The sequence below is a fragment of the Megalobrama amblycephala genome, linkage group LG24, assembly GCF_018812025.1.
Source record: "Megalobrama amblycephala isolate DHTTF-2021 linkage group LG24, ASM1881202v1, whole genome shotgun sequence".
NCBI lineage: Eukaryota > Metazoa > Chordata > Actinopteri > Cypriniformes > Xenocyprididae > Megalobrama > Megalobrama amblycephala.
Genome location: NC_063067.1, coordinates 9,231,730 through 9,244,314, shown reverse-complemented (window position 1 = coordinate 9,244,314; position 12,585 = coordinate 9,231,730). Strand labels below are relative to the sequence as shown.

Below are 12,585 nucleotides of genomic sequence, written 5' to 3'. Positions count from 1 at the left end.
ACATTATAGGAGCTTTACCGAACATGAAGATAAAATCAGGTTGTCTCAGGAGTGTCTCAATACTGTCTGATTTGGTTAATTTGATACATCAGTATTGAAACTTTGTTTATATTAGAACTACTTCCGTATGTGGTGTTTTTTTTTTTTTTTTTCACAGAAAATATTGTTTTAGTCAGTGTGCAATATTGTACATTTTTCTTTCTTTAACACAAAAGGTGAGGCTGGTTTTATATTATGTATGGTAATTTAATTCAGGTCTAATGATTTTCAGGCCATTTTAAAATAATGCACAAAAACGAGTAATTAAATTGAATTCATTTACTTAAAATGAAATAAATTATGTTTAATTCATGTTTAAAATGGCTCATAATTTATTTCCGAAAAAGGATCAAATTATCATTTGTTATCAGATCACACTTGTTTTGATTTTTTGACATTATGACAATTTTCAGCCTTTCGGAAATGATTCTCACAATCTCAACAAAACCTCATCTACAACTTGAATAGAAAATAATAGAAGGCAATTTAAAATAAAATAAAATAAAAAATAACCAGTTAAAAGTAATGGCAAAAATGGCTCAGAATTTAGTTTCGAAAAATGATAAAATTATCACTTGGTACAAGATAACACTTGATTTTTGACTTCATTTTGACCATTTTTTTGACAATCAGAAATCATTCTCGCAATTTCAACAAAACCTCATCTACCACAAGAGAAAACAATAGAAAGATATTTCAAATAAAATAAAATAACCAGTTAAAAGCAATTGTAAAAATGTCTTAGAATTTCTCAGAATCTCAGAAATGTTACTAGATCATTTCTGGGGCCACTAAACGTACCTACATTTGTAATATAAATCAAAAAAGGCGTTTTCAAGAAAGAACAATTGAAAGATACAGTAAATCCGACAGTTTTTTCAACTGTAGAATTTAATCTGCGATGTGACGCAAATAGCATGTGACGTAAGCAATTGTACTGATCCTAAATCAGACCCAAAACAAAAGATCACAAGTTTGGTTAAGCATGCTTCAATTATATATTGTTCCCATTCTCAGACGACATTGTGACCATGGAGACGGAAATAGGAACTAGGAAACCCGAGAATGCAGAGGTAATCCTTCCCCAGGTGTGGAATCAGAGTACCTGAAGCAAAGCTCGTCTCAGTCTGGTCTGCACCTGTGCATGTGTCTGTCTCTGTGGCTGCGTCTCCATCAGTATGAACCTGCCGCTTCTTCAGCTGTGTGTCCTCCTGGAGCTCCTCGCGGTGAGCTCCTCGCAGTGGTGTAAGTAAAAGATTTAGACTTCAATCCTACAAAATCCTTTCAGTGCATTAACATGGTATAGCTGCTTGAGTGCCGTGCATTGTGGAGCAGTTGTATACTGTACCTCGAGCGAATCTGTGAGTCACGTTTTTACTTCAAAATGCTTGGGTGACTTGCTGTTCATTTTGATGTGAATAAGATAAGGAAAACCTTTATTTTAAAATGCCATTGGAACATTTACTGTGTCTGTCTTTTTATTATTTAAAGAAGTTTTATTGTTAAATATTAAAATTATGGCAAGTTGTCAATTATAAAACTTAAAAATAAAATAATTTACAATATATCTCAATTGTTCTTTCTATAACAAAAGATCACATGGAGAACAGATTAAATCTTTTGCTTAAGCCTCCTTATTCTTATGACTTTCAGATCTCAAAATGAGTTTCTTCAAGACTTGCTTCTCAAATTCATCCAAGACAAAATTTTCTGAGCTTTATTGTATTTTTTACAATGTTACAGAGGCAACACTGATGCTAATACTTATAGTAGAAATATAAGTGAAATCTCCTGAGCTACAAAATAAAAAAAGCGAGATATTTATGGGTCTTTCCGGTGATGGCTTTTAATACTGTGTAGCTTTTCTGGCTGAGGTTTTGTCAGCGCTTTGATTTATTACAGAAATGAAATATGAGGACAAAGTTAAGTTTAGTTTCATTGATGGATGGGCCCTTCATCCTGACAGCCTGCATCTTCACTGAAGGAAATCCAAAGCAAATCGTTTTTCAATTCCAACATAAAAAAGCCCTAAAATGCAATTCTAAAGTTTAGAATGCACGTGAAAGATTAAACAATCCATCTGATGATGGAATCTAACGTAAAAACACGTGCTGAATTATATAAAAACATACCAAAGACATTTAAATCCCCAAACGCTGTAATTTAAATCCCTAAACATTGAACCTCAGCATTGTTTACTGTTTTTCGCTACTTCACGACATAAAACAGCAAACAATGGATGTACATAACCTCTCCACGTGCTTTGTGCGCTTTAACGTTTAGGATTTCCTCACGTTGAGAGCTTCATAAAGCAATCAGATAAAGGTCACACTGCTGCCAATCCTCGTGAGGTCCAAGGTCATTCAATCAAGGTTACATAATAGGTTCAATCCGGCTGCAAATATTGTATAGGATTACTTGAACCGCAGCACGTACAACTGCCTAATTGTTACACTGCGATCAATATGCCCAAGGGCAACATTTCTATATACCAGAGATGACTCTCCAGTCACCTGCTAACGGCTTCATTCAAATCAAACGCAGTGTCTATTCGTGAAGCACATGTCAGGAAATGATAGTCTTCTGCTGACAGATTTAGATAGGGAAAAACCCTTATTGTTTACTATACATTGTTAAGTATTGACTTACTGTATGGCAGATTTAGCAACCTTAAGTTACACACTTCCTTTTCGAGACAAAGGTGTAGATCCACGTGCACACATGTCTCCGCTGTGTGAAAGGAAAATCTAGACTAATATCACTGAGATTAAAGATGCTGTCAACATAATCACGTGTCTCTTAGATGGTTTCACAGATCTGGATCCGCCGGGGGGCCGTATCGTGGGTGGATATGCCCCGACGCCGTACTCTATCAAGTACATCGTGTCCATTCAGAGCGCTACGGGCCAGCACTTGTGTGGCGGGACCTTAATTAACAAATACTGGGTGCTGACCGCAGCACACTGCAATATAGGGTAAGATGAGCATCACTGGATACAGAACTGATGAGCTGTGATTGGGCATTTGTACATACGAGCATTTCAGTATGAGATATGAGTTTAGTCAGTGGGTATTTCCATTTGGTACCAGTTAGGAGGCACAGCGAATAGATGTTGCATTCACCTGGGGTGGTAACCATAGCAACAGTTTGGCACAAAAATATGTTTTAAAGGGTTAGTTCACCCAAAAATGAAAATTTTGTCATTTATTACTCACCCTCATGCCGTTCCACACCCGTAAGACCTTCGTTAATCTTCAGAACACAAATTAAGATATTTTAGTTGAAATCCGATGGCTCCGTGAGGCCTCCATAGGGAGCAATGACACTTCCTCTCTCAAGATCCATAAAGGTACTAAAAACATATCTAAATCAGTTCATGTGAGTACAGTGGTTCAATATTAATATTATAAAGCGACGAGAATATTTTTGGTGCGCCAAAAAAAACTAAATAACGACTTATATAGTGATGGCCGATTTCGGAGCACAGATGAATCAGCGTGTCGAATCTGCTGTTCGGAGCGCCAAAGTCACGTGATTTCAGCCGTTGGCAGTTTGACACACGATCCGAATCATGATTCAATACGCTGATTCATTTATGATTCATTCCGAAGCTTCCTGAAGCAGTGGTTTGAAATCGGCCATCACTAAATAAGTCGTTATTTTGTTTTTTTGGCGCACCAAAAATATTCTCGTCGCTTTATAATATTAATATTGAACCACTGAACTCACATGAACTGATGTAAATATGTTTTAGTACATTAATGGATCTTGAGAGAGGAAGTGTCATTGTTCACTATGGAGGCCTCACGGAGCCATCGGATTTCAACTAAAATATCTTAATTTGTGTTCTGAAGATGAACGAAGGTCTTACGGGTGTGGAACGGCATGAGGGTAAGTAATAAATGACAGATTTTCATTTTTTGGTGAGCTAACCCTTTAAGAATGTTTTGTTAACATTCCAATTAAGTTATAAAAATGTTATTGCTGAATGTTCTCTGAACGTCCAGTTTTTGAATGTTTTAAAAATGTTTTTTCTTGGTTATGTGAACGTTTAGGAAACATTCCATTTTATCATTCTTCAAACATTATGGGAGTGTTACATTTGAATGTTCTATGAACATTCTGAAACATTTAAAAAATGCTAGATGAACATCCATATAAAACATAATAGAAAAAAGCCTTCCATGAATGATGCATAAATGTGACCCTGGAGGTCATAAGGGTCAATTTTTTGAAATTGAGTTTGTTTTAATACCTCACCCACCGTACAACAGAGCCACCAATAACTCAGACATTAATCATCAGCTGAATAAATAATCTTTCCATTGATGTATGGTTTGTTATGATAGGACAATATTTGGCCGAGATACAACTATTTGAAAATCTGTGGAAAAAAAAAAAAAATACTGAGAAAATCACCTTTAAAGTTGTCCAAATAAAGTCCTTAGCAATGCATATCCACTCACAAAAATACATTTTTATATATATTTACAGTAGGAAAATGACAAAATATCTTCATGATCTTTACTTAATATCCTAATGATTTTTGGCATAATAGAAAAATTTATAATTTTGACCCATACAATGTATTGTTGGCTATTGCTACAAATATACCCAAGCGACTTATAACTGGATTTGTTGTCCAGGGTCACAAATTAAAAAAAATTCAAATATTTTGAGAACATTATTAATGACCAGATAACTTTGAACAAATATTCTATTAACATTACTGGAATAAAGTTTGTTCGTTACTCTGAACCTTGCCAGAACGTTCTGAGAACGTTCCCTGTAAGCTGGGTTACTGCCATTATTTCGTTTCATTATAGATTTTAAAAAAATATAACAAATTAAATATGATTTAAATATAGGTTATCTAGTAAATTTAACAATTAACATTCACGTTCTGTAGACGACTCACATTCCTTTGAATTCTTGTAGAAACAAAAAATATGGTGACAATTACGGGATGTTATGTTGGTGCTTGCATTTTATAACTCATAACTGTATAAGTGATATAATGTTAATATACCAAGCTACTTGAACTTCCATAATCTGAATAATACAGGTGGTAAAAATAAAGATTCTTTATTGGCATCAATGGTTCCATAAAGAGCCTTCAACATCCACGGAACCTTTCATTGGACTAAAGGGTTCTTTAGATTATTAAAATGTTCTTTACACTAAGAAAAAAGGGTTCTTTTAAGAACTGTTTGCTAAAAGGTTGCTTGTGGAACCAAAAATGGTTCTTCTATGGCATCACTGCAAACAAACAAACAAAAAAACTTTTGGAATCTTTATTTTTAAGAGTGTAATGTATTGAAAAAAATACATAAATAATAATAAAATATTTGTGTCATGAAGGAACTTCTGGGAATGTCTTTTTACTGGTTTCAACTGTAAATTATACGGTTATTCGAAATATGCACTTTTCATAGTAAAAGTACATATAATGCATCGTTTAACCATTTTTTTGTAAACGTATATGATAAAGGTCATTTACGATGAACATGTTTTTACAGTGTATTTTACATTTAATTTGGAGTTTTTGAACTTTAAGAGTCATTCAGTTGTTAAAAATCAGTGTTTGTTTGTGTCTCCAGGGAGGCAAACATGAGGATCGTGGCCGGAGATTATTCCGTGGGATTATATGAGGGGACGGAGCAGTTTCGCAGACCTCATGTTTTAATACCTCACCCACAGTACAACAAAGCCACCAATAACGCAGACATCATGCTCATTAAGGTGAGGCAGTGGAATCAATGCTCCTGTGTTACACTGACTGACTCACTGTGAATCATTGATTCTTTTCATGCATACAAAATGAACACGACAATCCAGCATCGAGTTCGATTACATGAAGTGATGTATCTCTTAGTAATCAGTAATGCAACAATACTGCATGAATTTTTTACACATCTAAAGTTTTGTAATTAAAATGGTATACTTTTATATTAAATACATTATATAATTTTTTAGTATATCAACAGAATAGCTTAAATGTTTCAGTTTTAGTATATAAGCAAAAAATTTCTTAACATTAGTTAACTTCATTAGTTAACATGAACTAGCAATGAACAACTCTTCTACAGCATTTATTAATGTGAGTTAAAGTTTATATCTACATACATTTTTGAAATCAAAAGTTGTATTTGTTAAGTATGGATAATCCACGGCTAGCTGTACATTAAACTATTTTAATGCACGACATGGAGGCAAAGAACCACCCGACACGAAGCACATTCAAATAGTTTAATGTACAGCTAGCCGTGGGTTATCCTGCCATGATCAATTGACAACTTTGACAACTTAAAGCTGTTATTGATGTTTGCAGTGCAATATTTAAAAAATATTGGCTATACAAGAATTTTATTTTTTATTTTTGTCTTATCATGATACTGTCAACACAGTAAAAAATCTCGAAATAGGCTCAATTAAAGGGTTAGTTCACCCAAAAATGAAAATTCTGTCATTAATTACTTACCCTCATGTCATTTCACACCTGTCAGAACACAAATTAAGATATTTTTGATAAAATCTGATGGCTCAGTGAGGCCAGCAAGACAATTAACACTTTCAGATTCCCAGAAAAGACGTATTTAAAACAGTTCATGTGACTACAGTGGGTCAACCTTAATGTTATGAAGCGACGAGAATACTTTTTTTGCGGCAAAAAAACGAAATAACGACTTTATTCAACAATATCTAGTGATAGGCGATTTCAAAACACTGCTTCATGAAGCTTCGAAGCTTTACAAATCTTTTGTTTCGAATCAGTGGTTCGGAGCGTGTATCAAACTGCCAAAGTCACGCCCCCCAGTGGTGAACCATTGAAATTTCGAAACACTTATGACGTAATGAAGCCTCGTTTATTGAAATCATGTGACTTTCACACTCTGAACTACTGATTCGAAACAAAAGATTCGTAAAGCTTCGAAGCTTCATGAAGCAGTGTTCGAAATCGGCCATCACTAGATATTGTTGAATAAAGTCGTTATTTTGTATTTTTGGCGCACAAAAAGTATTCTCGTCGCTTCATAACATTAAGGTTGAACCACTATAGACACATGAACTGTTTTAATTATGTTTTTAGTAGCTTTCTGGGCATCTGAAAGTGTTAATTATATTGCTGACAATGCAGGCCTCACTGAGCCAAATATGAATATAGTAGTATGAATATGGTACGAATTTTCGCATAAAATACAAAACTGTAGGCTTATACCGCTAAATGACATTAAACATCCATGCAGGAACAGAATGTCACTGACTGATGACGGTTTCGGCAGCCTACATCTCTCCACCAAAATTCAACCACAAAGGCTGAATGTTCTCTCTGAAGGTACAGTCTTGGCTGGGATGCAAAGGACATATCGTGCCAGGTTGCTCAGGGCAGGGAACTGGGAACTGTGTGAACGCCACCACTGCAGAAAGTTTTGTTCACTTCAAGTTCAAACACGGATACGCTGTAGTCAAAAGGTGTTGGGAGTGGCTGGGCTATTGCCCACTCCTGTCCAAACAGTTACCAGAGTTACCGACCGCTACCGTCTTTCATTGGGAAATTTAATGCCAAACCACAAGAAATCGGATCGGGTCCCGCAGTTCCCACGGGAATGCAGATCTCTAGTGTAAATTACCTGCGTCTGTTCAGTGTCTCTCTATACGAAGCTGTGAGTTTAATTACTTCAAAACCAGCGATGTTACCCCCTCATTGCTGAGAAATATAAGCGTGAATATGCAGCGTGATTCCCATCTCTGTGTGCGAGTGATGTGTTTGTATGTGCTTCAATGAAAACAACGGAACTGTGATTAAACTGACTTGGCACACCTTCCAGCCAATTAGAATCGAGTATTCAGACACTTAATGCATGCTTTATGGGTCCTATTAATTGTTTCTTTTTCTCACCTGTGTAGCTGCAGTCTCCGGTCTATCTGAACAGCTACGTGTCTCTTGCGCCGTTGCCTCGGCAGGACGCCATGGTGGCCGTGGGTCGCGTGTGCAGGGTGTCCGGATGGGGCTTCACCACTCCAACGGGAGGAATCCCTGCAACGCTGCAGACGGTGAAGCTGCCCATAGTGTCCACTGCAGTGTGTAACAGCACAGATTCTTTTAATGGAAACATCACAGAGAATATGATCTGTGCAGGATACAGTGCTGGAGGAAAAGACGCATGTAAGGTGAGACAATCGATTACTGCTTCACATGCACTTAACTTAATGTGAATGGCAATTATCATGGACTGAACTTTGACCTTAAATGGATAGTTCACCCAAAAATGAAAATTCTGTCATCATTTACTCACCTGTATGAGTTTCTTTCTTCTGCTGAACACAAAAGAAGATATTTTGAAGAATATGTGTAACCAAACAGTTGATGGGCCCCATTGACTTCCATACTATGGAAAAAATGCTATGGATTACTATGGACTATCTCTATAAATGCTTAATTGGAAATGTGGTAATTAAAAAATATTTGGAATAAACCAGTAGGTAACTGTTAGCACAATTGTAGTGTAGTTTACTGGACTTTGACTTTGTTGTCATGTTAATTTCAGTCATTATTTGGATATTGCATTGCCAATTATAAAACTGTTTACTGTATAAATTTAATTGGTTGCACTCCTGACTGCACTAACTGACTGGGTCTAATTAAAAATTAAAGTTAAAAATGTGTTGCCTTGACTATTCAGTTAAATAAATAATTTAAAAGTTAAATGGAGCTCATTTAATCAGATAGAAACTTTCTAATAAGCTAATGAGGTGTTAATTTAACAAAATAATAAGGAAGAGGATTGGGGCCAAGCAATAATAAAAAAATAAAACCATCTCGAGATTAAAGTTGTTAAATTTCAAGAAAAAACTCGTTAAATTTCGAGAAAAAAGTCGAGATAAAATGTTGAGAATAAACTCATTAAATTACGAGAAAAAACTCGTTAAATTTCGAGAAAAAAGTTGAGATAAAATGTTGAGAATAAAGTCATTAAATTATGAGAAAAAAGTCGTTAAATTTTGAGAAAAAAGTTGAGATAAAATGTTGAGAATAAAGTCATTCAATTATGAGAATGAAGTCATTAAATTACGAGAAAAAACTCGTTAAATTTCAAGAAAAAAGTCGAGATAAAATGTTGAGAATAAAGTCATTAAATTAATTGAAAAAAGTCGTTAAATTACGAGAACAAATTCGTTAAATTATGAGAAAAATGTCGTTAAATTTCGAGAAAAAAGTCGAGATAAAATGTTGAGAATAAAGTCATTAAATTATGAGAAAAGTCATTAAATTACGAGAACAAATTCGTTAAATTATGAGAAAAATGTCGTTAAATTTCGAGAAAAAAGTCGAGATAAAATGTTGAGAATAAACTCATTAAATTATGAGAATAAAGTCATTAAATTACGAGAAAAAAGTCATTAAATTATGAGAACAAATTCGTAATTTAACTTTTTTCTCGTAATTTAATGACTTTATTCTTAACATTTTATCTCTACTTTTTTTCTCGAAATTTAACGAGTTTTTTCTCGTAATTTAACGAGTTTATTCTCAACATTTTATCTCGACTTTTTTTCTCGAAATTTAACGAGTTTTTTCTCGAAATTTAACACCTTTAATCTCGAGATGGTTTTATTTTTTTATTATTGCTTGGTCATAATCCTCTTCCGTAAAATAATGAATAAATCGAAGCTTGACATTTTATCTGATGAGTGTATGTGATAAATATTACTCAATTAGGCCAGAAATTAAGGACTTGTCAAAAAATAAGTAAGAAACAAATAAGTAAAAGAAAATCTTTTAAGATTTTTAAATGTTGTAGAAAGTCACTAATGCTCACCATGGCTGCAATAATTTGATTAAAAAAAATTGTGATTACAATTTAAAATAATAATCATGGCAAAAGCTGAAATTTCAGCATCATTACTTCAGTGTCACATGATACTTCAGAAATCATTCTAATATGCTGATTTGCTTTACTGTCATTTTTAATCAATTTAATGCATCCTTGCTGAATAAAGACACAAATTTTTTAAATAAAAAATATCTTACTGACCCCAAACTTTTAAATGGTAGTGTAAATAAATAAATAATGTACTCTCTAATCCAAATCAATTCCCGTCCCATTTCTTGCTAAAAAGCAGCAGATTTGCTGGCATTAGAACGTGTCAAGTTCACCAATAACACTGAAATAAAAAGAAATGTAATGAAATTTATAGCAAAGGCAATGTGTCTCACATCACTGCGAGTTTCACCTTCTAGTTCTAGTTTGACCTCCTTCACTCTTGCACACCATCTCACCATCCTGTCCAAAATCACATTAACATTATTGTTTTTTCTGCAGGGGGATTCTGGAGGACCGCTGGTGTGCGAGGGCCGCGTCTACGGCATCGTCTCCTGGGGCAATGGCTGTGCTGATGCCCAGTACCCTGGCGTCTACACTTCCGTCTCAAGGTTTCGCCAATGGATCGATGGAACTATATTTGGCTTTTATGGAAGGTGCCTCAAGTATTAGACTGCAGTGTTACCCCAGCACTCCCCTAATCGAACTTGAAACAGCCTCGAAACATGCCAACTTGTACATGAATATTTGAAAAGTTAGTGAACTTTGTTTTTCAGAAGAGTACACTGCTCTTCTGAAACAGCACATCTGTTCCTCAACGACCGGTAGACCTTTTTTTTTAAACAATAGTTTGTGCAAACTGTTCCTTAAATGTGCCATAATGCTGCTTCTCTGCAAAGTCAGTGAAAACTAAAAATAGAAAGCTGAAGGAATATTTTCCAACAAACGAAACAAATTACAAACTTTTATGGAATGATACTTGTGAGAACGACCTATTCAACATTAAAATGAATGCAAACAGACTTTCATTTGGACTGTAATCAAACCAGTTTCATATTTTAAGACTAAGCATTTTGTGAGTGCCTACAAGTCAGATGCAAGGTAAAGGAATAGTTCACACAAAAATGAAGTTATCATTTACTCACCCTCATTTTTTGACGAACCTGTATGAATTTGCCTTTATTTCTTTCATCTGTGGAACACAAAATGAATCACTGAATGTACAAGCCAAGGTTGTAGGCAAGACTGAATGCCCCGCTGAACCTGGTTTGCTTGTCTTCAATGATTTTTAAAAGGAGTTTTAGGCACTTTCAGCTGGTCAGCCAGGGAGACCATCTCAAACTAGCTAAAACCATCAAAGTCTGGTTTAAATGTGTGTGTGTGAGTGTTTTTTTTAAAGGTGTGGATATCATATCTCATGATTTAGTCTCGAAAGAATTTGATGTAAAACTAATAAAACATTTCTCATTTAATTTTTTTAATAAATAAATAAATAAAGACTGAAATCTCTGACTTTTGATATCAAATCTGAGCACAGTTTGAGACACTCTTTCTGTGGCCTTTTTCTAAGAAAAAAAAAGCAGAAGATTCATGCAAAAGTCTTAGTTTAATCTCACTGCTACCTAGGAGATGCAATAGAGATATTCAAGAGATCTGTGATTTTTTTTCTTCTATAGTTTTAATAGTCTGCCTGTAGTTTACCTTTAGTGTTCAATCTGTTCCCTATCATCTGTTCTCTTATGTTGATGTTTACCGCATGAATGGCTGTATTTAGGCTATTCTTCCAGGCAGGCATGAACGTGATTCCAAGAAGGAGTGGCTGAAATCTGGACATATTAAACTACACCCGATAGGTCATCTGAGGCCATATCAGCGCACCATAAATACTGCACGCCCTGCTTTGACAACTCTCAAATTACACAACTAGGGAGATGTCCTTCAGCTTAAGGGAGTGTCCTTCATCCAGTGATGGATATGAAGCTCCAGCCTTAAGGATTACATAAAGAGATGTCTCTATTGTGAGATCCATAACTTGAACACGTCACAGTGGACTTTGAAAACCTATCGCATGACATATTCAGCCATAGTCTCGAACAAGGAGCATTTCAAAGGAAAATCTGAAGTTTTTGTTGTGCAGATTTTCACATTGTAGGATTTAGCACGGACTAACAGTAGTCTCATGATCGCAACTCTCAGGGGAATCTGGCTTTTTTGTCAAATAGACAAAACATGTCATGTAACAGTGAGATGTGTCTGAAATTAGGCCAGCCTTATCAGTTTTTCCCTTGTCTAGTTGGAGACAAAATTTACAAAGTACAACGCGTGCATAGAACTGAACTGTCATGTGTAGATTAGCATTTGGGTGCTCAAATCACAAACAAAATGTCTTTAGCATTAGATACATTTTTTTTTGAAGATATATTGTATATATATATAGCCCAAGCACATGAAGAAAAATGTTTCACAATAATGCGTAGGTTTTAAATGAAAAAATAATAGAGATGACTTGGTTTTGAACTTTTTGGTGGACAAACATTAGTGGAAACAGGTTGTGCCTCTGTATATGAAAAAAATAGAATGATAGAACAATAGAACAATAGAACGATAGAATAGATAGAACGATAGATAGAAAGATAGAACGATAGAACGATAGACAGATAGATAGATAGATAGAATGATAGATAGAACGATAGATAGAATGATAGATAGAAAGATAGATAG

At 34.9% G+C, this 12,585-nt stretch overlaps 1 protein-coding gene across 2 annotated transcripts; it reads left to right on the top strand.

Moving 5' to 3' along the window:
- Positions 1–775: 775 nt before the first annotated feature.
- On the top strand, positions 776–11,363 carry zmp:0000001088 (trypsin). Of its 2 annotated transcripts, XM_048179141.1 has the most exons (5): positions 933–1,284; positions 2,843–3,014; positions 5,641–5,782; positions 7,949–8,212; positions 10,366–11,363. In XM_048179141.1, the coding sequence occupies exons 1-5, from the start codon at positions 1,218–1,220 to the stop codon at positions 10,534–10,536; spliced, it is 816 nt and encodes a 271-aa protein (XP_048035098.1). In that variant the 5' UTR covers positions 933–1,217; the 3' UTR covers positions 10,537–11,363. The 2 variants fall into 2 exon arrangements, with proteins under 2 accessions (XP_048035099.1, XP_048035098.1); XM_048179142.1 differs by lacking the exon at positions 2,843–3,014 and having other exon boundaries at positions 776–1,284.
- The last annotated feature ends 1,222 nt before the right edge of the window (positions 11,364–12,585 follow it).